This window comes from Vicugna pacos, chromosome 7, assembly GCF_048564905.1.
Source record: "Vicugna pacos chromosome 7, VicPac4, whole genome shotgun sequence".
Taxonomy (NCBI): Eukaryota; Metazoa; Chordata; class Mammalia; order Artiodactyla; family Camelidae; genus Vicugna; species Vicugna pacos.
In genome coordinates this window covers 47,503,264-47,528,980 of record NC_132993.1, presented here as the reverse complement: position 1 = coordinate 47,528,980, position 25,717 = coordinate 47,503,264, and the positions used below count along the sequence as shown (strand labels likewise).

General features: G+C 34.5%; 1 protein-coding gene across 1 annotated transcript in view; it reads left to right on the top strand.

The window, feature by feature from the left end:
* SP4 (Sp4 transcription factor) overlaps positions 1–25,717 on the top strand; it is a 60,287-nt gene that overhangs the window by 12,387 nt on the left and 22,183 nt on the right. The window contains exon 4 of the mRNA XM_072964860.1: positions 22,619–22,847. Coding sequence (XP_072820961.1) covers positions 22,619–22,847 — 229 coding nt within the window. The remainder of the gene's footprint in view (positions 1–22,618; positions 22,848–25,717) is intronic.

Genomic DNA, 25,717 nt, shown 5'->3' with positions numbered 1-25,717 from the left:
ATTCAGTCAGCAAGTAGGTTCTCAGAATCTGTATTGTGAGGCTTGGTATCTTCCTTACGAGGTTGAATAACATGGGTCTGAACTCCCATTTCCATAATTTTCTAATAGGGAAAGAAATCATTATTTTTCATGAACGAAACAAGAAGTAAATGTGTTCTTGAGCCCTTAATGTTTGTTTTATATTATGGCTCACATTTACTGCATGTTTATATTATGCCATGTACTGTATGCAATACTTGATATACTAAACTCATTTACTCTTCAGAACACCCTATAAAGTTTAGTATTGTCAGGTGCAAAAACTAAGGCCTGGAGTAGTAAATACTTTGTTCAAGGTCACCTGGTCCAAACATTCTGTCTCTAGAACCCTGGCACTGTAAACATTACCACTTATGGTCTCTCACCACATTCTCCCTATGTACTGCAGTGTGTGCTTCCTGTGATCAGTTGTGGAAACAATTCATTGTCTGTCTCTCATATGTCAGACACTGTGCTTTACCACTTTATATATATATTAACTTATTTAATTTTTGCAATCTTATGAAGAAGGTAATGATGGTGACCTCAGTTTTTACAACAGGAAACCAAGGGTGTCAGTGATTAGTATCTTGGCCAAGGGCATACAGGTATTATATTAGGCAGCTGGTAGGTGAAAATACTTTATAAGGCTGATGTAGCTGAAAAGTACTATCTTTACAATTAAGCAATGTGATTTTAAGTATCTTACTGTATCTTTAGTTGAGTGCTCTACTCTTCTATGTCCCTTTGGGTCACAGGGCATATATGCCACAGAGACAATTAGAATTTTAAAAAGTTTTATTACTTTGTGGTATTCTACATTGATAGGAAATTTGAGGCCAGTGAGAATATTTCCTTTATTAAATATGTCTCCCATAATCCAATTTTAAATTAATTTTAAAAACTAATTCTAAGAATGTAAGTTATAGAGGAGTCATATATTTCATTTTCATTAATATTTATAAAATATTAATATTTAATTTAACTATATTAAGCTTTATTAAATATAAACAGCATATATTGATAATATGTTATATTAATTTATACATACTGATACTTACATTAAGATTAATAAAATTATCAAGTATACCAAAAAAAGTGTGTACTTTATGAGGCCTGTATTTCATGACTTGCTGCTTGATCAGGATGTGACATGTCAGTATAGATATAAATTTACATACTTTCTGAAGGAAGTATCATTAAGAAATGACTTCAAGAGAATCCAAAGATCATAAGAATTGTATGTATAGAATTTGTTCTTCAGATAACCCTGCACGCCATTTTTTACGTAGCATTAACTTGCTTGACGGGGATGGTGCTGTAACTATTACTGCTGTCTAATGGATAAATAATAAACAAGATACATTTGAGTATCTGCCACTATATACCAGACATTGTTCTTAGTGCTGGGGAACAAAAGAGACATGTTCTTTGCTCATGGGGTCTATATACTTTGCTGTAGGTGAGTTTTGTTTTATAACAACCTTTGATTATTGTTATTTTTAATACATGAGAAAAATCAAGGCTCAGAAATGTTAAATAATTTGCCCAGTGTTACAGAATTAATACATGGGGATGTTGGGGAAAAAACTCAGATTACGTCTAGCTTCAAAATCATTGTTGGCTGTTTCATCATGAGTCCTTGGGGCCAAGGAAGTACCTTCTATGAAAAGTTTTTAAAGTTTTTTTCCCTCAATTTTTAAGTAACAAAATAACAGAAAATTGAAGACCAATTTCATTTTATAAGAATGGTACATTGGAGTAAATTTATAATATATGAGAATGGAGTAAATTTAGTTTAGTCTGTATTTTCAAAAGATGTGGTTGAGTTCATTTTGTCCATCTGTAAGTGTGTGTGTGTGTACATTTACACATGTAAACTTACGCACCGTAACATATTGAGTAGAAACTTGAGGGGATTGTATTCTGTATCTGTGGACCTATTTGTATCACTCTCCTTGTGCTCCCAACCCTACCCTGTGATTAAGGATACCAGCCCATTTTGGAGTAATTCTAAAAAATTAGCACAACTTCTCACACTCCCACCCCCACCCCAAATCACAAAGAAAACTTCATTGTTTAAATCAAAGTATTCTGACAGCTCTCAGTGCTTTTAAAAGGATTCTTTGGCAGCTCTCTGAGCTGGCAGTGATAACTATGTATAATTTTCAGACTGGAAGGCAAACATGTTTCATTCCATAAGCAGTTGATGATGAGCAGAGGTAACTATGACATATTTAAAAAAAGAGCTCTGTGCTGGGTAGTATGTTCTCTGCCATTAAATAGTTGTCTTACCTTTGGGAATGAAGGTCTTGGTTTTTTCCTACAGCAAAATATTAGTGTATGTTGTATGTGTTTTGTAAAATGAAATATTTGAGATATTTTTGTTTGGTTAAAATTCTGTAATTTTGCACACAAACATGTGGAAACCAAATTGAGGTTAAATTTTATTTTGGTGAGCCAAGAGGAAAACTCAGGAAAAAATATCATTTAATAATATTTTTAGTTTTTAAATCAAATTGATTACTTTTTATAGTAAAACTGAATGAAATGTATCAGTATTTCTAAAAATGTAGGATTTGGGTTTTGTTTTGGCAAATCTTTGAAGCCAAATCTAATATTGAATCTAATGCTATTACCCTTTAAAGAAGGTCACTCATCTAGGTTTGAGTCATCACTAAGGATTCGCAGAATTTTTTAGATGATTCGCCACCATCTTTTTAAACTAGGCACATGCCCAGCCATCAGCAACAGTGAAGATGAAGGCCAGGAACCTAAACCCTTGGGAATTCACATCGCCATCTGGGACCTCATCTGACTAGTCAGAATACCCTTGCCATTGGATGTAGACATTGAGATGCCTGGTCAGAGACCAGCTGCGCTTTAAGCCAGGGACTTAGGCTTGCTCAGGCCTGAGCTTCTCTACCTAACAAGCAGCATCAATAGCCCTGTGAGAATAAATACTGCTGCAGTGTCTTTGCAGAGAATTCTCTTACATGGTGTTACCTCTTAACCTTTCCAAAAGCTAGTTCCTTATCTTCAGACCAAAGATTTTACTGTAATCCTTGTGGCCTTCCTGCTTACCAGTTTTGCAGTAACCATCCCAATCCACCTAAGCACTTTATTACCTGAGTACTTCATGACTTAAACTTCTAGTCAGCCTGCCCCAGGGATGATGGTGTAAAATATACAAATTTAGAAGTAGAAGAGTTAAATAGATCTTTCTAGCTCAGTTTCAAAGGAGAAAATGTTTTACTTCTTGTTCTAGAAGATGAGGAATATGACAGCTGATTTGTTGTCCAAAAAAGTCTCATAAAAGCAGTAGTATTTTCATCTGCTGGAACTTCAGAATTTTCTGCTTGAGATATTAAAGCAGGGAGAACACCATTTTCAGCCTCACAACTGGTGGCACAAATGGAGTTTAATATAGATTCCAGCTGTACCTTGGGGAGGAAGTACTTCTTTAAATTCTGGATTGCACTAATGTCAAGAAGCATTTGTAGAATGACTTCTGTGAAGAATTTTTTTAAATTAAATAATGATAAAACAATTTTTTTTAAACAAATGTGTTTCAAAAGTAATTTTAATATGATGCTTACTTGGATTTCATTTGGTAGATTAAATTTATAGAAACACTTTTAAAAGTATGTATTTAATTACCCATGATAACTGAGAAACAAAAGAGTTGTTTTAGAAGTCATGTCTTAGAAAAGTTATGTATAGCACTCAACTAGTATACAAAAGTAAAACAAAAAGAAAACCACATAAAGAAAATTGTGCCTTCAAATGCCGCTTAAAAGCACCCCTAGTAAAGGACTTACTTTTTTTATGTTATTAAGAATTCTACATGCTTTTCAATATATTAACCCACTTGTTACAGTAAAGGCCAGAAAGCAATCAATTCTTACTGGCTAGGAATAGCTAACTATTTCTTTCTACATAATAATACTAGATAGATTTAACTTAAAATGAAGGAGACATTGTGGTGCTTGTGAAATAGAGATGGACCACATTGAGACCTGACTTCAGTTCCCTGGTCTGCCAGTTACTGTCTGTGATGTGGGGATGTCCTTTAGCTTTCTTGAGCCTTAGTTGTAAAATGAAAATAACAAAATGCTTACCGAACAGGTTTTTTTCTGAGGATTAAATGGAATAATATGTGAAAATGTTTTGTAAAAGCCAAAGCACTAAATGGATGTAAACTATTATTAATTACTATAAATTTACCCTTACTCCTTTCTTCTAAATTAATTATGTGTATGTGTTTAGCATTTTACAGTCTCATTTTCTATTACATGGTCATTTTTGTATCTGCAGCATGTAGTACAATGCTGGTAATTTAGTAAACATTCAATAAATATCGAGCAAAAAGAAATGAGACTTTTCCATTATTTAGCTTAATTAAGTGTGTTAAGTATGAGTTTTATTTTCTATATTCTGATGCTTTGACATCTGGACCCTTGCTGACCCTGAAAGGCCTGCCCCTTTCAGGGTTAACAAGTTGCTAGAGATAGTGAACAACTCCACCTGGAGTGTACTTTTCAAATACAAACCAATCCAGAGCCTGCAAGCACATCCTTTATGACCCTCATACTTCAAGCCACTATCTGCCTGCTCTAATCAACCGAGGGCTGGGTACCAGACAACTAGGGTGCCGGTTATACCCCACAGCCCTTTGAAATTATTCAAACTGGCCAATCCTAAACTTGCTTCCCCTGCCTCGCCTTTTCCTTTCTGTGGAGCAGCAGTAAAGGCTTTTGCCCACAATTCTTCCCCCTCCCTCTGCCTTCTGACCTACCCAGGTTCTTCCCTTTGTGACCCCTGGTGGCATGGTGTGCCCCCTCCTCTTGGTAACTGAATAACAAACCTGTCTTTGGCAATGTTCTCATCTTACTATACCTCAGAATTTCTATGAATACATTGTATTTTAAAACAGTGGCCTACTGGTTTATTTTTTTAATTAATTTTTTTTCTCTTTTTTAAAAAAATTGAAGTGTAGTCGGTTTACAATGTTGTGTCAATTTCTGGTATACAGCACAATGTCCCAGTCATACATATACATACATAGATACCTTTTCATATTCTTTTTCATTATAGTTTACTATAAGATGCTGAATATAGTTCCCTGTGCTATACAGTATGAACTTGTTTATCTATTTTACATATAGTAGTTAGCATCTGCAGACGTCAAACTCCCAATTTATCCCTTCCGCCCTGTTTCCCCCCGGTAATCATAAGTTTGTTTTCTATGTCTGTGAGTCTGTTTCTGTTTTGTAAATAAGTTCATTTGTGTCTTGTTTTCAGATTCCACATATGAATGATAATCATGTGGAGTTTTTCTTCTTCTTTCTGGCTTCATTTAGAATGCTGATCTCTGGGTCCATCCATGTTGCTGCAAATGGCATTATTTTATTCTATTTTATGGCTGAGTAGTATTCCATTGTTTAAATATACCATGACTTCTTTATCCAGTTGTCTGTCAGTTGACATTTGGGTTGTTTCCATGTCTTGGCTATTGTAAATAGTACTGCTATGAATATTTTTTAATCCTTATGGCAAAGAGTCTTATTAAGAAATAGTAGTAAACATTGTTAATTTAAGGTTTCTTCAGAAGTAATTAGAATAGTGATTCACAATGCTGTTGAGATATGTATGTGTGTTCATATGTTCATGTGTATGTGTGTGTACATATAGAAAAATTTTTGTAACCTCATTGGAAGATGACAAAAATTCTGATCTGTAAGGGTAGCTATTGGTTCAGCTATTTTTGTTTGTAAATGAAAAAAACTAAGGCTCAAAGTGGATATGTAGTTTACCCAAATCACATCTTTAGTTGTTGGCAAAGTCAGGATAATCTAGGTCTAAGTCCCTGAGGCTTAAATAGACATGCAAGTGTCATAAGCTTTTTTATTAGGAAGCAAATTATAGGCAAATTTTTCTTGCTTCTTTCCTTTCTCAAAGGAATAAGGTCTGAAAGTTAATTTTGTTTTCACCTGTCCCAAGTGGCAGTGGTTTTGTTGCTAAGTAATTATTCCAATTGATACAGTTTTTTCATCTAGCAAAACTAAAATGTAGTTATTTAAATTTTATTTCTTAAACTATTTTTGACACTAGAATCCAGATATTTTGTGTCCAGAATTCACCCATTTTATATCTTGGCTCTTTTATTATTTTTTTTTTCTTAATTTTGTTTTTGGTGTTAGATTTACAAACTTAGGAACTTGTAGCAGCCTTTATGCTAGATATTTTGTTGTAAACATTTTTCAGTATTTATACTGTTATGATAAATTTAACTGGGCCAAAAAATCAATTTGTGAACTGGGATAATATGGAGAGAAATTGTTGAGAGATTAGTTAAACTATAGTGAACGAAAACAATGAGTTTAGGAATTTTAGTGGGTTTTCCTAGTGGGTTTTCCGGTTTGGTTTTTTATTTTTTGATAGACATAATTTTAAGAGGTAGACATATAGAATGTGGGGTGAAATAGCTTTCTGCAGTGTCTGTATCACTGTCTTTATATAAATATTGGCGTAAGTTTGGTGTTTCTACATTTGAAGAAATAGAAAGAACAGGTGGTTTTAACTTGATCCTCAATTCAGATGCTAGTGATAGTTCTCCATTTCCTCAGAAAACTGAACAAAATGTGATGTAATTATGTTGGAGGAGAAATTTAGGTTAAATTAAAGCAATACATTCTTAATTGTGTAAGTAATTAAACAGGGCATAACTTATTGAGGGACGATGTTAAATCTCTGCCCTTGGAAATCTTTTATATATTAACTACCTCCTAGATTGTTCTAGAATTGCATGCCAGCTGCTCCTCAGGCATCTTCTAATTTTCTAAATACAAGAAATTATATTTTTTGATTATAGAATAAAGCACTTAGCAACTTCTTTATAGTGCAACCTTTAATCATGGAGGAATGATATTGAATAATGATCTGGTTTGTTTTAAAACTCATAGATTAAAAACATTTTTTTACATTTCCTGCCAGGTTTTGCATTTGCCCTTTTCTTGCCAGGTCTTATTCCTGGTCTACTGGAGGCCCTGACGTGCTCTTATTGCCACAGAGTTCAGCTTTTGTAACTGAAAATAAACACTATAAATGGGAGCTAAGTATTGGTCCACTATGCTACTTCTAATACTAATCTGATTATCTTGGCTTCCTACAGTGTGTGTAGACAATGCCTTGCATATAGTTGGTGCTTAATAAATATTTGACCTAGTAAATATAGCCCTATTGAAAAAAAATTTCGTATTTAATTGTTTGATTCCATTTTCTGTAAGTATATAGTCATTTCTCACAACTTGTCAATTATTCCAAGGACTATAATAGTCATTTCATCTATAGTAATAAAATGCATACAGAACGTTTGGATTTCCCTTTTTGCCTTTTTTATTAATTCAATAAAATATGATCATTTTATTAATCCTATAATAACATGAAAATCTCAGTATTTTGTATTACTATAAAATCTGATTTTATTTAATGACATGTATCAGTTCTGTATTGTCTTTGTGTTTTGTAATGCTAATAAAAGTTAGATAAAACAAAAAAGTTTTTTCTTGTGTTTTAACATTATATATAACATTCCTTAGTTCCTTTTCATACTGAAATGTTACTCACTGGACAACTATAGTCCAGATAATGTAAATCTGGCCAAATTTCATACTTTTTTATTTAGGATTTTAAAATCATTCACAATTGTTTACTAATTAAAACAAAAATTTTTATGTGATACGAATCTACTAGTGGCCTTTGGAAGTAATTAAGTTAGTAACTTTTTAGGCTTCCTTAGAAATATAACTAAATGTAGTTTTGCTTTGTTTTCAAGCTCTGTATAGAGGATTTACTAGGTCTAGAAATAAGAACACTTGCATGTTGCTTTCCTTTTCAAAATCATCGAGGGTAAGCAGGAAAGAGTATTCTTTGATAATGACTAGATTGTTGTCTGCCCAAGCTGATAAAGCACATTGAATATTTCTGAGGGACAGCAAAATCAAAACAGAAAATAATAATTAAACTCCCTATTGTGACAGAGGGGAAAGGGATATGAATGTGATCATTGTTTTTTTTAATTAGCTCTTTTACTTTATATGATTTATTTCCCAGCTATTGCCATGTACCATGGTTAAATGTACATATGTGGAAGTAATCTTGAGATATCTTAGCTGTGAGCAATTAATGAAATAAACAGCTGGTTTTTAAAATAGTTAATATAGGTGTATTGTAAATTCATGAATGGTCTTTTGAAGCTTTAGAGTGATGAAGAAATTAAAAGGATGAAACAGTTAAACTTAACAGTTCTTAGGACTATTTTCAAGAGGAAATGTAGATCATTTGTTAAGAGTTAGGCTTTTATTATAACTTTACAGTGAAGTTCATCATTACCTTGCCTGCACATATCTTTAAATTATTTAAGTTAGTCTTTTCCGTCAAATGTACAAACTTCTGTCTGTCTTTTAAGGTTTATTTCTGTAAATGAGTTTGTTTTAATTAGTTAGACTCTGAACTCATGTATGTGAACAGAATCTTTACTTTGCCTATGTTCTAATCTCCCCCATATGCCACATATTATTTCTGTTTAAGAAAGTCAATGTAATTTTAGATAAAACCACCCCCCCCCAAAAAAAAAGATGTGTTCATACTCTTCTCATCTTGAATGAAAGTGAATAGAGATGACTAGAATTGAATTCCCGACAACTGAAGGTGGGTCTGGATTGCATGGTAGAGGGTGTAGGATAATTCTTATATGAGTAGAATGATCCCCTCTGTGGTTTTAGAGAAAAATTTGTGGCTAGTTCAGCTACACTTGAAAGTGGAAAGCTAGTATTTCCTGGTCACTCAATTTGCTGTTTAGAGGTGTAGCTTAAAATAGCCATCTATGGGGTTAGACTGATTTGTGACAGCCTAACAGTGTTGGCTCAACTTCCCTTGGCCCTGAACTGCACAACTATTTTAAGCTGTGACCCTAAGAACTGACAGGGCATACTGTACCTTCATAGCACTGAGTGCCAGTTCTGTGTTTCCAGGTCAGGTCAGTTGTAAACTTCTGTGCAGTTAAGGCTATCATTCTAATGTTTTAGGAATCCTCACACACTGGCACAAACTAGCTTGCCATAATAAATCAGATTTCATTAAAATAAATGCCATTGTAGGGGAAGAAAAGAATTAAAACACAAACCCTATGTTTTACCTATTTAATTTGAACATTGTTTGGGTGAACTGCCTGTAAAACAGAAAAATCCCATCATTTGGTGATGATTGTTACAAGATTTTGCCCCTTTTGGATGCCAGTATACTAATGCCTGATTCTGTGATTGCCTTTGCCCATGTTCTCTGCTCTCATGTCAGATTGCTTTTTTCTCCTGTTATTTTGTATCAAGGTGTTAGTGTTCCTGGTTGCCAGTTTTCTCTTTTTGTTGTTACTTACAACCTCTCAACTACATATCTTTTTTGTGTGTGATTATTCCTTAAGTTCCTACTAAGTGTAGGCACAGGGCTGAATTCCTAGAACATAAAGATGGTATTAGACATAGTCCTTGCCTTCAGAAAAGCTTCTGTTCTATGAGAAGGCAGAATACTCATTAAAATTAAAGATAGTACATAGAAATAATACACAATGGCATATACTGAGAGCAAGCAAACTGAATGATAAAAGTAATATTGAAATTAAAAACAGGAAGATGCCACTTTTAACCAGGATAGAAATGAAAGGCTTCCTGAAGCCTAGGAGGCTTGAACTGATTCTTGAAGGAAGGGAAAGCCTCTCCCCCAACCCCAAGGAAAAACAAACATTAACAAAGAAGGAAAACATTATTGGCCGAAGAAACAACAGATACAAAAGAGAGAGAGCTGGCATGCGCTTTACGTATTTAAGAAAGAATTGGTACATCATTTAAGTTAATGGAGACTTTGAGAGAAATGGTAGAAGTTGGTTATAGACTGCAAGTGCATATATTTTTGGAGGTATAGAGGAAGGGAAGTTTCATTTATAAAGTGGTGTTTTAGTTTTATTATATAGGAGAAACAGGAAAGCCAGTTTTAGGACTGTAGAGTTAATTCAGGTATCAGTGATGGAAAATCTGAACTTGGATGTAAAGTGTGTTTCAGGAAGATGTTAAGAAAATAATTGATAAGATTTGATACATGAATTTAGAAGGGAAAGAGTGACTTAAAGGTAATTCTTAAGAGTATGAGCCCAGATGACCATGAGAATGATTGCACCATGAAAAGAAGTGATATTGAGAAAAAGAAAGTGATGAACCTGAGTTCTGATGCTTGTTAAGTTTGAGTTAATAATAAAACATTACTTTGGAGATGCCCCATTTGTATTTGGAGATTGGATCTGAGAAGAGGGATCAGAGTTGACATTCTAGATTTGGAAATCTTCTACATAGAGATGATGGTTGGAATTATGGCAGTATGTGAGATTAATGAGGGAGACAGTTTTGAGTTTGAAGTGCAAAAGAATGAGAACTAGCTTTAGGGTTACACTCGAATCTTTGGGAGATGAAAGAAGAAAGTTGAGTCAAGAAAAATGAGAGGAGTCAGAACGATAGAAAGAGAACTGGATTCAAAAGCTAAGAGAAATCTCAGTGTTGACTGTTGAAAAGATGACTTGGAGAGTGAATGCTGAGAGAAGTTTATTGAAGTTTGTGTTTGAGTCATTTGGTAAGACCTGAGAACTGTGCTGTTTAGTATGAAAGCCACTAGCCACATGTGACTATTTAAGGTAAAACTAATGAAAATTACAAATTTCCTCTGTTGGACTACGCACATTTCATTAGCTAATAGCCACATGTGTCTAGAGGCTGCCATATTGGACAGCCCTAATACAGACTATTTTCATTATTGTGGAAAGTTCTGTAGGACGGTACTTTATAAAGCTTAGGGAATGCTAAAGCCTAAACTGAAAGCATTTAAATGGATGAGTGAGTAGTGAAAATATTGACCTAGCAAATACAGGATATACTTTGGAAAAGTTGGATGGAAACAGGACACTGTCTTGGGGGCTAGTAGAGGAAGGCTTTTTTTAAGACTGATTATGTTCGTTCTTTTAGTAAGTATTTATTGAGGTCCTATTAGTTGCTAAGTACTGTGCTAGGTTTAAACACCACCATGCTAGAGAAGACATTTAAAAGTATATAAATATATAATTGGAGCAGGGATGTTGGGAATTAGAAATTAGTTATGATGTAGTGTGATAATACTTTAAATAGAAGGACCCATCTTCTATGGGTACATGAAAGTACAGTTGTCCCGCCCTCCTTATCTGCATGTGTCACATCTGTGGGTTCAGCCAAGTGTAGAACATAAACATAGCACACACAGACACTTCTGCAGTTGATTAAATCCACATTTGGTTGAATCTCTGGATGCGGAACCTAGGGATTTGGGGGGCCAACTGTGAAACTTGAGCATTGGCAGATTTTGGTAAACACAGCAGGTCCTGGAACCAATCCTCTGCCCATACTGTACTGTATAATCACATGAGGAAATTTGCAAAGATTTCTCAAGGAGGTGTGATACAGGATAGCTCAGGTAGGATGACACAAATTAGCCAGGTTGGCAGAGAAAGAATATTCCAGGCAAAAGGTCAGAGTCACAAAATAGCATAATGTGACCAGAGAACTACAGATAGTTTCCTGAGTTCAGATCAGGAGTTTATGTGCTATAGTCATGGTGGCAATGCCAGGTCATAGAGGTACATCTCTTGCCATGACAAGGAACTTACGCAGTACCCTGAAGGCTATGGGGGCGAGGGACCTTAAGAAGTGCAATATCATGGTCAGATTTACATTTTAGGTTGCATAATGTGGACATGGATGAGAGGGGGCTTGAAACTAGATTGTTTCAAGGAAAGTAGTTCAGTAGGAGCATAGAATTAATGGAGAGGGAAAGACTGGAAAGAAAACTGAACATGTTTTCTGAGGCAGTAGCAGGAGATGAAATCAGATTCTTTTCTGAGGTGTTTCTGAGGAGACTTACCATCAAATGTGGCAGAAGTTCAGAGAGGCAGGGTATTAGTGAGGGATGCCAGACGAAGTCAGAAAAGATTGCTGTATTGAGAATGTGTCCAGTCAGATCACTAGAGAACAAGGTGAGGATGAGGACGAAGTTCAAGTTTTGGGAGTGAGAATGGCAGAAGGTTAAGTGACTGCTCAGAGAAGAGGCACATGGAGCTTGACTTGTTAGAGGTGGAGCAGTTCTGATTGATGACAGAGTTGGAGTTGGGATTCTGCTTGGAGGTGACATCTTGAGCATGGAACTGATTTTCCTTTCCAAACCTGCTTCTCTCCTGGGTTCCTTTAGTCCCAGTTAATGGGCTCATTCTCCTCCTTGTGACCCAGACCAGAATTCTTAGAGACTGACTTCATCTTCATAACAGTGATTTTAACCAGAGTTTGTAGTTTTATGCCTGGACCCTGATTCAAGTCTTGATTTTACCACTTAAATCTTTTATCAGGTGCTTCTCAAGATACGAGCATCCTCATCTGTAAAATGGCAATAGTCATGTTACTTTAGTGGCATAATATATATAAGGTGCTTTGCACAGTGCTTAGAACACAGAAGAGTTTTCACTAAGTTCTAGCAATCATTTTTTATTATAATTTTTTTTCTTATGTTGAGTTCTTCCTTTCTGTTGTCATTGTTCGTTTCAGGGCCTCATCATCTAGAAGGTAAAATAGCTTCTTAGCTGGCTTCTCTGCCTCTAACTTTTCTGTCACATACTTGACATTGCAGTTTTCTTAAAACCCAGATTTGATTATGCACTCCTTTTCCCTTCCTCAGGGCCTTCCTTCATAGGTTTCCAACTGCAGACTTTTCAAGTTCAACTTTAAAGTTCAAGTAAAACTTTATTACATTTCATTTTCAAGAAGTATGAGAGCCTATTGTGGGATAAAGTTTGTGATTGCTGTCCTGTCAGTTCAGGACTACCTATAGTGACTCTGTTTACCTCTGAAGAACTGAAACAACCTTTAAATATTTAAAAAGTATTAAAATGCTCTGTAGAAGTAGTCAGGTTTTCCTTTTATTTTTTTTCACCACCCTCTTAAAGTATGTATGGTTCAATTAAAAAATAAATGAAGAAAAATAAGAAGTTTTTGAAAAATAGTGCAATTCTGTTTAAAGGAAATACTCAGATCCTTCTGGGATCAGTTGTTTGCCTACTGGGCAGGGGTGCTACAATGTAAACTTCCCTAGACAGACAGAGTTGAGAAGAGTTGCCCCTTAATCTGGATAAAGGCTAGAATAAATAGAAATAACTAGGAGCTGAAGAGAAATGTGTGTCTTTGTTTTGACTGAGCATTTCCCCCCAACTCCTGCTTTATTCATTTGTGTATTCCTGACCCATGGGAGGCTCTCAATAAATGATTACTGTGGTAAATAGAACTGAATATATGAACTGGAGCCACTCTGTACATTAGATTATTTGTCAGCCTTCTAAATTAGGAGGAGGAAAAATACATACAAATTGAGTCCTTTTATTTGTGTGCCAGTTATTAATTTGTAATCCTGAGAACTGCCTAATAATATTCTATAACCAAATAATTTTGGAGGAAAATGTGAACTTTTATTATAGACTAATAGGAGATACTTTCATCATTAGAAAGTCATTATTCCAGTGGTAGAGTGTAGGAACAGTACTTCTGCAAGTTAAGCATAAGAAAATAGACAAGCTTTTCAGCAGAACATGGGCTCTGGAAGATGAGTGGGACACACTTAAATACTTAAACTTATTTAAGAGCCAGTGCCGTATTTTTTAAGCCAAGCATTTGTGGAGATCGGTTAACTTCTTCATGACACTAGAATATTGCCAGTCTCTAGGGCATTAATTTGAAGGTCTCTACCAATGTTTTTCCTAAGTTCTTAACTACAGGCACATTTAATCATTATGATTCAATATGTATTTTGTGTGTTTTTGCATAATTTGCAAACTATATTTGCTTATTAAGCTCTGAAAGTTATCACCCTGCTTTTAAGTTTTATCAAATTATATTTAAGATTTATCAAATTATAACCACCTCAGACCATATCAGTACAGTGGGTTTTGAGCAGACTTAGCTACGAGCTTTTAGCCATTTCCATGGCCAAACTTTGCCAGTGTGTGTAGGTGGGTTTTGTTTGTTTTTTAATACTTCTGTGTTTATGTCTTATTCATGTTGTGCTGAAAGGCGTTGATCTCCAAAACAGAAAGAAGAAAATGTTACAGTTTATCTTTCTAATCAAACAATTTAAAATATCTACTTCTTTTGTATATTTTATAATATATGCATTGGTATGCATTTATTTTATATGTATAAATTATAAATATATTGGGTTGTGAAGTCAAGGTATTTTTACTGATAGGGTTATATAGTAAAGAAAATCAGTATTCTCTCAATTCTGCTTAGATGTCCCTCCTAAGTGTATTCATTCTGTAGGAATGGGTTAGTTCTTCCTCACACTTTGTTGATTTTGGGTATTAGATCATTCATGAAGTTCAGGGTACATTTTTTTTTAAATGTTGCCCAAATCTACTCTTTATGGTACACATCTGCTTTTCATGAATAATGACATCCCCTTTGGGACTTGAAACAGAGGGAAAAACTTAGTTCACCTACTATGCCTCATCAATAGCAGGTCCTAAGTGATTGGAGTTGCCTTTCCTTCCTAGTTCAAGGAGATTCAAAAGAGCAACACCTTTAAGCATCAGAATTGGTAGGTAGGCTTTACTTGTGTATACCTCTGAGATGGCTGCTTTTGAAGTGCAGTCTAGTGTCTGCTAAGCATTGTGGAATTTCTGATCCATTTCAAGAGATGTTTAGCCTGTAAACCAAACTTGACCTAGTTGTGTGTGTATATGTGTGTGTTTTGTTTTTAATGGTAATGAAAACCCGAATTTTAAATTGATACATGGTTTTGGTCAAAGTAGTTTTCCGATCTAATCTGAGTAAAGGTCATGTTACAACACTGATAAAATCATGTTTGTAAGGTAATATGGAGGATAAAATGATGGACCTTCTCCAGGTCTTGTTTAGAAATTATGAATAGAACTTACACACTCAGTTCCATTGGTTGTTTGGCAGTTTTGTATCTAAAATGTGACTTTAAACCCATTAATTTCCTGCTTAAAACCATTTATAACTCTGTTGCCTCCAAAGCCCAAATAACATTCCTGGTTCCCAGGGAGATAGCATAGCTAAACTGGACAAGAGCACAGGGCTCTAGATTCAGGCTGAACTAGGTTCACATCTTGGCTTTATAGCTTGATAGCAGCTGTGTAACACTGAGAGGTTATTAGTGTAAGTGTAAAGTAGTTGATTTTAGTTCTGGCCATTTAATAAATTCAGTAAATGTAGGTGATTATTATATGGAAGCTATTCTCTGGATTAGAGAAAGGAGAGATGGGCATGATTCTTTAACAAGGACCCATCCCTACTTCTACCCCAGAAAGTCAGTTCTTTAAAGAATTGAATAAGGCTCTTCTTGACATATCTCTCCAACACTATCTTTAGCCCCTCACTTCCTTGAACTTTAATCTCCAGCAATAATCTGTCTCACATATGCCTTCAAATGTACCTGTCTCATTGCTTTCCTGTTTAGTGGTTTCATCTCCTCCATGAAACTTTCATTGTGTATCCTTGACAGTAAGTCACTTTCCTTTGTACTACTTCAGCTTTATGTATGTTTTTGTTGTTGCACATATTATAATTATTTGTCTGAACTTATCTTCTCCACAGGTTAGAGTTTCAGGTCAGACTTTATTTATCTCTATTTCCCCAGAAGTGGTAAGCAGGTAGCAGGTACTCAGGAAATGTTTGTTGAATGAATAAGTCTCACTTGAACACTAGGTTCTCATCCAAAGATCTGAAACTTAAAGAAATCTGAATGACTGTTATTAAGTATTTGTACTTAGTAAATTATGCACTTGCAGATGTACTAGAGTTAACATTCCTCTTGAGTGTTTGTCATATTCCAGACATTGTGCTAAATGTTACGTGCATTATTTCAATTAATTCTTGCCACTCAAAGGAAAAAACTGTAGATTTAGAACTCAAAGACAGATCTACCTGCCTCCAAAGGTCTATTTAATCTATAGATACTACTAAACTATTTTATTGTGCTTACTCAGGAATTCAGCGTAAGGTTATAGATTGTACATGACCCATGGTAGGCAAATAGTCCTGGAAATCATTGGCTAATATAGTTCACCCTAATTTAGTAAGTGCAGAGAGGACTCAGTTATTTCTTAATATTCTCAGGTTATAGTTTTGCAGAAAAACGCATAGTTAAAAGCTCATGAATAAGATAAAGAAGTATTTTGTAATTTATAAGCATAATTTTCAAACTCAAGGTATCATTCTTTTTACTACCACTGTACTATGGAACTTAGCCAAGTCATGTATCTGTCAAAGCTGTCAAAGTCAAATCTATAACGTATGTTACTCTCTTTATAAAGGCTTTAATTCAGAGTCATGTAGTGGTTTTTCTTTTTTGAGACATATGTGGTTTATAGTTTTTCCAGGTATACAAATGTACCATGTTTTAATATTTCATATATTTGATTTTGATTCTGGTTGTTTATACTGGTATGAATAAATGAGAGCCATGAAAACTAGTTATTTGAAAGCTCAGTTTAAGTAAGATTTCTTAACCTCAGAACTATTGACATTTTAGGCCAGATAACTCTTTGTTGTGGGGGACTGTCCTGTGCACTGTAAGATGTTTAGCAGCATCCCTGGTCTCTGTCCACTAGATATGTGTACTATCTTCCAAGTTGTGACAACCAAAAATGTCTTCAGACATTGCTAAATATCCCCTGAAATGCAAAAATACCTCTAGTTGAGAACCATTAGTTCAAAGAGACTAAGAACCAACAAAAGTAGAATTTTTCTTTTCTAGCTAACTTTTTTAAAAAAATAGCTTTATTGAAGTATGAGTCATATACCATACAATACAGCCATTTAAAATTTACATTCAGTGGCTTTTAGTATATTTGCAGAATTGTACATCCATTACCACGATCTAATTTTAGGACATTTCATAACCTCATAAATCCCAGACACATTAGCAGTCGCTTCCCATTTCTTCTCACCTTCCCTCCAGCCCTAGACATACCTGATTATCTTTTTATGTTTAGGTATATACAGCCTTCTTGCCTGTTTTAAGTCAGATTATAAAGCAACCAAATCCTATTTCAGAGAATAGTATTTGAAAATTACTTACAATGTAAGGAGACATATTCTTTCCTGTGTATACCTTCAGAGGCCTTTATTTGTTTAGACAGATTCCATGTTTCATCTGTAGAAGAACTAAATAAACCTAAATAGGCTGATTTAAGAATCATTTTAATATTATTTAGAACAGTAAGAGGTCCCTCTAGCCCTCCATGGCAAGTTTTATGTTAACAGAAATCAGCAGTTTTTGTTTTTCCTTATCAATTCTAGTAAATAACCTTATATCCTAGGCTGTATATAAAAAACACAATTATGAAACATATAACTAAAATAGTATTTTGAACCTGCTGCTTCACTATAGGTCATAATTTTTAGTGAATTGGTAGTTGGGTTGATTTTTTTAACAGATAAATAGTTGGTTTTGTTTTGTTTTTCAAATGTATGGGTCTGTTTTACTTACACAGTAATGTTACCTGTCACTCAGGAAAAAAAAACTTGCAAATTATTGTTTTTCCATAAGAAGAAATAACAATTGGGGTATATTCTCTTATTTATCAAACAAAAATATTAACTGTCCTTACCTCAAAAAATTGGTGTGAAATCCTGAAAGAATCAAATCACTAACAGTCTAAGGGAATGGACGATAAGGTTGTATCTTCATCTTTTTTTTATTTCTACTTTCTCCCTTGTGTTCCTATTGTGTTTAAATGTTATGAAGGTGTCAGACTTTTTAAAAATGTCATTTATAGCTGAATTTACAGTTGACCAAGCCATATTTCCTTTGGTTATAAAATGTATGGTTAAAACTTACACATAATATAAAATATTTTAAAGAAGTCCTTAATAAATAGAGCTACACAAAAGAAAAGACCTGAGCCACAGTAGATAAATGTTGAAGGACATGAACACACAATTCAGAAAGAGTATTCAAATAGCCCATATATATTTGAAAAACATGTTCAATTACATTAGGAATCAAATAAATGCAGATAAAAGCAATGATGAACTACCGGGTCTGTAAATTACCAGCATTTTTTTTCTTTTAAAATTAGTCTTTAAAATGCTAGTAATACTTGAAGACATTTTCCTTGTTAAAAAAAAAATAGGTGCAGCTAGTACAAGTAAGGCTAAAACTCCTGCTGACTACACTCCAATCTCAGACCCCCCTTTTAGAAGTAAGCACTCTTAATCAGTTTGCCATATGTCCTTTCAGACTTTTTTCCCTGATTTGTTACATGTGAATATCACTGTAGGAAATACATAGTGCCTGTAGTATATATCATAATGTAAACATCAGTAACTTTGTCTCATTCAACCATGTTTTAGAGGTTCATTTGGTTAGTAGATAAAGATTTCTTTTGTTGCTTTCAACTATTACAGAATAATCCTATTCTATAACTGTTACGATTCTTCTGGGAACTATGTTAAGAATGAACTCATAGAGGAGGTCAGTGGTGGCAGGGAGACCAGTTAGGAAGGTATTGTAGTAATTAGGCAAGAGAAAGTGATAACTTGGATTACCATTTTCGTAAGATAACCTATGTGATTCCTGGACAAATCGCTTATGAAAAATCTTGGTGGAAATGTTCTCTGGCAGGTGACAAGAAGAGTATGGCACTCATAAGAGGTATTTGAGAATGTACAGATTTGGGAGATAACAGATACATGTAGTAGTGGATGAGATAACCCGAGGAGAGAATGAGAAGTGAGAATTCTGGAGAGTAGCCTAAGGAAAGACATGTATGTGGGAGTGGTTAGAGGAGTAGGAGGAACAACAGTGGTGAGTAGCATCAGAGAAGCACAAGGAGGAGCGTGTTTCAAGAGCAGGATGGGATTGGCAGCTCCAGGTGCTCCAGAGAGGTGAAATAAGATCAAAGGGAAGAGTGTCTTTGGGTTTACCATCAACGAAATTGTTAGCTCTGTCATCATTTTAGCAGAGTGATGGGTTGGACACTTAATTTCAGTAGTTTAAGGAGAGAATGGGAAATGAGGAGTAAAGGCAATCAGTGTAAATAAGTCTTTTAAGAACATGATGTCAGTTTAGAGTTAAGTGCTAATAGGGAAGCTAACAGAGGGGAAGGATTTCTAAGAATGTGGGGAATTAGCTCTGACAGTCAAGTTTTAAGGACAGTGGTCAGTGGTGTAACATGCAGCAGTACGGTCTCATTAATGTGCATTGAAAAAATGTACATTATATTTGGCCATTAGGAGGAAATCTGTGAGTCAGGAGCTGAGTCCTTGTGGTGGAGTCCTCTGACTACTAGGCCTTGGTCAATGGGGAACAAATGAAATTATTGAACATGGAAGCGATATGATCAGAACAGTGTTTAAAAAAATTTTTTTTAATCTGGTAGCAGTTTGGAAGATAAGATAGAAGAGATAGGTCCCATTTAGGATAGTGTAGAGCACAAAGTAATGGACCTGGACCAGGGTGGTGGTCCTGGCAACAGAAAGATAAGGTAGATGCAAAAGCTACTATGCTATTATGTACCTTTTATGTAATCAAATAGCTATCAAATGGATTTAATTAATGGATAAAGGAGAAGTAACCTGAATGTTGATTTTTTTAAGGTTTTGAGTGTGGTAATAAGGAGAATGATAGTAGAATTTACTGAAACAGAAATACTTAGTAGAAGCAAGATTTGAAAATGAATCCATTTTTAAACTTTCCTTTATTAAGCTTATGTTATGGAGTAGCTACCATGTGTTGGGCTCTGTTCCACATCTGGAAATACAGCAGTGAACATAACAGGCAAGATCTCTGTTCTCTTGGCACTTAACATTCAGAAGTGAGGCAAAGACAGAAATAATAAAAGAACAAGATAATTTAAGGCAAGTAAGACAAAACTTGGTGATAATACAGAAGCAAACTAAAGGGAACCATTTTAGATGATGTGGTCAGGAATGGCATTTCTGAAGAGGAGAGATTTGAACTGAGATCAGATTATTACTAAAGAGTCAGCTGTACAAAGATCTGAGTGCACATGCATCGTCGCCCAGACTAGAGAGTGTGTGCAAAGATACTAAGATGGGAATGAGCTGGATTTGTTTGAGAGCCACAAAAACCCAGTGTGTTAGGAGCAGAGTGAGCAAGGGAGAGACTAATACATGATGAGGTAGGTCTGAAATAGGTGGAGTTAAACTTGAGCAGGGCATTGGAGGCCTTGGTAAGGAGTTGGGTGACTTGTACTTGATGCGTAGCAGTGGAAATGAAAGAAAAAGTAGTATTGAGCTATTGTTGAACTTTAACTGTCTGAGACATCTAGGTGAAGGAGTCAAGAGAGTTGTCAGGCTTAAATATGTGAGTTCAAATATGATTTGCTTAGTATTATTCATTGAAATAACTTCTCAATTGTTATAGGTATTGAACAAATAAATGCACTTATGGAGGTTTGAGGAGCCTATCGAGGAAATGGTCAAGGACTCTGAGGGTGAATGATCAGCCAGTGATCAGGGATCCCTCACAGTTCTTTGACATAATAAAGAATGTCTTAAATAAATATCATTGCAACCTGAAAGGAATGACCAACTGTTGTATAAAGAGTGGCTGGAAAAATTATGGCCAGAAATATTTCATGACTTCAGGGGATATAAAGAATACTTGCCAACTTAAAATCCCTGCATTTCTATAGGGACCGAGCTATAAAGACTTCATGTAGTGCTGGTTTGGTTAGAACTCCCATTTCTAGAAATGCCTTTTTTTTTGTTTGTTTTTTCTTCTGGTAAACAGAAAGTATGTATATCACTGTGTTTCTTCATATACAAGTAGTTTGAATAGTTGCTTAGCCAAGGTCATCCTTAAGGAGTCTGGTTTTACTAAATATGTAAAACTTACGTGTGTTCAAAAGCTACATTGAGGCATAATAATTATATTTTACATATTGCTTTACAGTTTACAAAGCCTTTACCCATTAGGAAATCAACTTTCTTCATAAACAACTCTTAAAAGTAGATAAGGGACAGGAATTTTAGAGAGGTCTACATTAGTAGAGGGAGGAAACTGAGGCTCTCCAAGTGCGTAGTCATTGAATGAGAAATGAATTCACAACTTGTGACTTTACTTGCATTTCTTTACCTGTCATACCATGTTAAAAATTTTCAAATATTTAAACCTAAGTGGAAGAACTAAAATATGTTTCCTTACTAAAGCAGTGACAAAATATATTTTTTTATTTGTATTAAATTATTGGTGCTACCAAAGGTTTCAGAGTGGTGTGAATACACAGAGGAGGTTAAGATTGACTTTGGCTGGCAGAGTTAAAGGCTTAATTTTGTTTCAGACATATATGCTGTATTCTCATTTGCTAATTTGTATTGTCTTTTCTTAGTTGCTCTGCATGTTTAAAGTGCTGCATATGCAGCTTTGAAATAAGCCATTTTATTTTATATCTAGTACTCACATGTTTGTTTCTGTATCCATATTTTATTCTTGTATTGCCAACCAACTCAGTGGAGATGAGTATTAATAGTAGCTAACATGCAGTGATCAATTCTGAGCCAGGTTCTGGGGTAAGGAGTTGGTAAAAATTAACTTACTTAATCCTAACATCAACTCTGAGGTGGGAGCATTCCTTCTTTTCTGTCCGTTCACATACTTACTATTTTGAAAGAAAGAAAAATTACAAGGCATATTTAGGGTCACTCAGGATCAATTTAAGCCATGTAAATAGACATTTCTTGTCATATTATGTATTTATCAGGTTTTTTCCCTAAGTAAAAAAGTTGTTGGTTTATGTCCTGACCTGAGAGGTGAAATCTAAGCTATATAACGTGAATTAATAAAGTAATATCCTAAATGTCTGTTTTATGATTTTAGTGATAGTGTGTAATAATCATGCATGGTTTTTCATTTTTAAAAACTATTTAACTCAATGTGTATACTTAAAAAATGACTCATTAATAAAGAGATGTTTGCTTAAAGTATTTAGGAATAAGAAATGTCCATAAAATTTAATCCTTTTACTTTTCATTCCTGTGTTTTCATGGAGTGAACGAGATATGTTGCTCACTGTGGAAATGGTAATAATAATGCTCTGCATTTATATAGTATCTTTTATCTGAGGATCTCAAAGTGCTTTTCAAATAGTATTTCATGAATCCTTACAGCACTTCAGTGAGATAGGTAGGTAGGTGGCAAGGATTATTAATCTTCATTTTACAAATGGAGAAATTAAGCCACAAGAGGGTTAAATGATTTATGTATAGTCCCACCAACCACTTACAGAGGCAGCCTGAGCTACTAAATTGAGAATATATTTTAAGAGGATTGGCATACTACAAACTGTTAACCCATTTGCTTCTGTACTTTACACAGATTGTCTGTTAGAACAAATGTGGTAGCTTTAAAATGTCCATATGGAAATTTTTTAAAATTGTTTCTTCAGGTATAGAAAACATTGTAATACTCTTTTTTACCTCTGTCTCATTTTTAGGTCAGCAGCAAGGACAAGATGGAGTAAAAGTCCAACAAGCTACGATAGCTCCTGTAACAGTAGCAGTTGGAGGGATTGCTAATGCAACGATAGGTGCTGTTAGTCCTGACCAACTCACACAAGTGCATTTGCAGCAAGGCCAGCAGGCTTCTGATCAAGAGGTGCAGCCTGGCAAGAGGCTTCGAAGAGTTGCCTGTTCCTGTCCTAATTGTAGGGAAGGAGAAGGAAGGTAAATACTCTGTTGCCACCCAACTCAGTGGAGACTAGTAGTAATAATGGCTATCATGTAATGAAGGCACATGGAATAGTAGTTAAAACCAAGCAATTGGCTGAGGACTTTGATCATTGGAACATCACTAGTAAGCCCAAAAGTTAAGATACACTGTTGTTATGAGGAAGGTTAAATCAACCTGTTCTAGGAATGGGATTTCAGTTGTCCTGTACCTTGAACCTTATACTTTCTTTTAATGGTTTTCTTTTTTCATTATTATGTAAAATTTTAAAATAACTCTGTTGTTATAAAACTCACATACCATACAGTTTACTCATTTAAGGTGCACATTTCAGTGGGTTTTTTTTTTTAATATAGTCACCATAGTCGTGCATCCATCACCACAGTCAATTTTAAAACATTTTTGTTTCCCCCAAAACAAACCTTGTATTTTTTAGCCATTACTCCCTCATCCCTCCCAGCTCTGGGCAGCCACTAAACTAATTTCTATCTATAGATTTGCCTATTCTGGATATTTCATATAAATGGAATCACACAATATGTGGGGTTTTTTTGTGACTTTCATTCACTTAGCATAATATTTTCAAGGTTTATCCAATATTATAGCATGTGTCAATACTTCATTCTTTTTAATGAACAAAATAATATTTCATTGTATCAAGTAGTATTTTACTTACCCATTCATCAGTTGACGGACATTTGGAATTCTTTCACCTGTTGCTGCTGTAAATGTTCTTATGCAAGTTTCTGTTTTTGATTTGCATCTCCTTGATGACTAATGATGTAGATTATGTTTTCTAATGTGCTTATTGTTGGCCATTTGTATCTTCTTTAGAGAAATGTCTATTAAGATCTTTTACCCATTTTCATTAGATTATTTGTCTTTTATTATTGTATTATAATGCTGCTTTAAATATTCTAGATACAGGTCCCTTATCAGATACCTGATTTGAAATATTTTCTCCCAATCTGCAAGTTGTCTGTTCACTTTCTTAATAGTATCCTTTGAAGCACCAAAGTTTTTTATTTTGAAGTCCAGTCTTGTCTTTGGGTGCTTCTGCTTTTGGTGTCATTTCTAAGAATCCATTGCCAAATCTGAAGTCACAAAGATTGTCAGTTTTCTTGTGAGAGTTTTATGATTTTTGCTCTTTTATGTCTTTGATCACCTTGGGGTTAATTTTTGTGTATGATGTGAGGTAAGATTTTATTCCATACCTTTTGTTGAAAAGCCCATCCCTTCCCCATTCATTGAATGGTTTTGTCACCCTTGTCAAAAATCAGTTGATCATAGACACATAGGTTAATTTCTGGGCTCTCAGTTCTGTTTCATTGATCAGTATGTCTGTCTCTATGCCAGTACCTTACTGTCTTGATTACTTTGGCTTTGTAACTTTTGATGTTGGGGAGTATGAGTCTTCTGACTCACTCTACATGAAAGGGTGTTTGTGTCAGATGCTTTTCTGAATCTGTTGAGATGATCATGTAGTTTTGTGTTTTATTCTATCAGTATGGTGCATTACACTAATTAATTGTCAGGTGTTAAAGAACTTTTGTGTTCCTGGGATAGATACCATTTGGTCGTGCTATGTAATTGCTGGATTTGGTTTTCTACTATTTTGTTGAGGATTTTTGCATCTATCTTCATGAGAGATATTGGTCTGTAGTTTTGTTTTGTTTTGCTTTGTTTTGCTTTTCTTACAATGTCTTTGTCTGCTTTTGGGAAGGGTAATACTGGCCTCATAGAATGAGTTGGAAAGTCTTCCTTCCAGTTTTTTGTTTTTTTTTTGAAAGAGTTTGTGAAGAACTGGTGTAAATTTTTTAAATGTTTTGTAAACTATGAAGCTATCTGGTCCTGGGCTTTTCTTGTGAGTATTTTTTTGACTACCAATTCAACCTCTTGTTTTGAGTTTTATATTGTTCTTGAGTCAGTTTTGGTACTTTGTATCTTTTTAGGAATTTGTTCATCTTATGTAAGTTATTTAACTCATTGGCATACAGTTATTCTGGGTATTCCTTTATAATCCTTTTATTTTCTTATGGTTGGTAGTGATGTCCCCACTTTCATTTCTGATTCTAGTAATTTGAGCCTTCTCTTTTTTTCTTGGTTAGTCTACCTAAAGGCTTGTTAGTTTTGTTGTCCTTTTCAAAGAATCATCTCTTTTTGTTTCACTGATTTTTCTCTATTGTTTTTGTATTCTCTATTTGATTAGTTTTTTTCTTCTGCTTGTTTTATTTTAGATTTAATTTTCTCTTTTTTTCATTGTCTTAAGATGCAAAGTTAGGTTATTGATTTAAGATCTTTTTTCTTCCGGTTTTATTGAGATGCAAATGATATAAATTCAAGGTGTATAGCATAATGATTTGACTTAACATACGTCATGAAATGATTATCACAAGTTTAGTGAACATCCATCATCTCATATGGATATAAAATTAAAGAAATAGAAAAAAAATGTTTTCCTTGTGATGAGGACTCTTAGCATTAACTGTCCTAACAACTTTCATATTTAACATACTTCAGTGTTAATTATATTCATCATGTTGTACATTATATCCCTAGTACTTATTTATCCTGGAACTGGAATTTTGACTGCCTTTATTCATTTCTCCCTTCTCTGGTAACCACAGTCTGATCTCTTTTTGAGTTTGTTTATGAGATATGATTGACCTATAGTACCACATGTTAGTTCCTGTTACACAGTATAGTGATTCAGTATTTCTATACATTTCAAAATGATCATAGTAAGTCTAGTTATGATATGTCACTGTACAAAATTGTTACATGGTTATTGACTATATATATTCCCTATCCTGTACATTTCATTTCCTTAACTCATTTTTTAACTGGCAGTTTGTACCTGTCAATC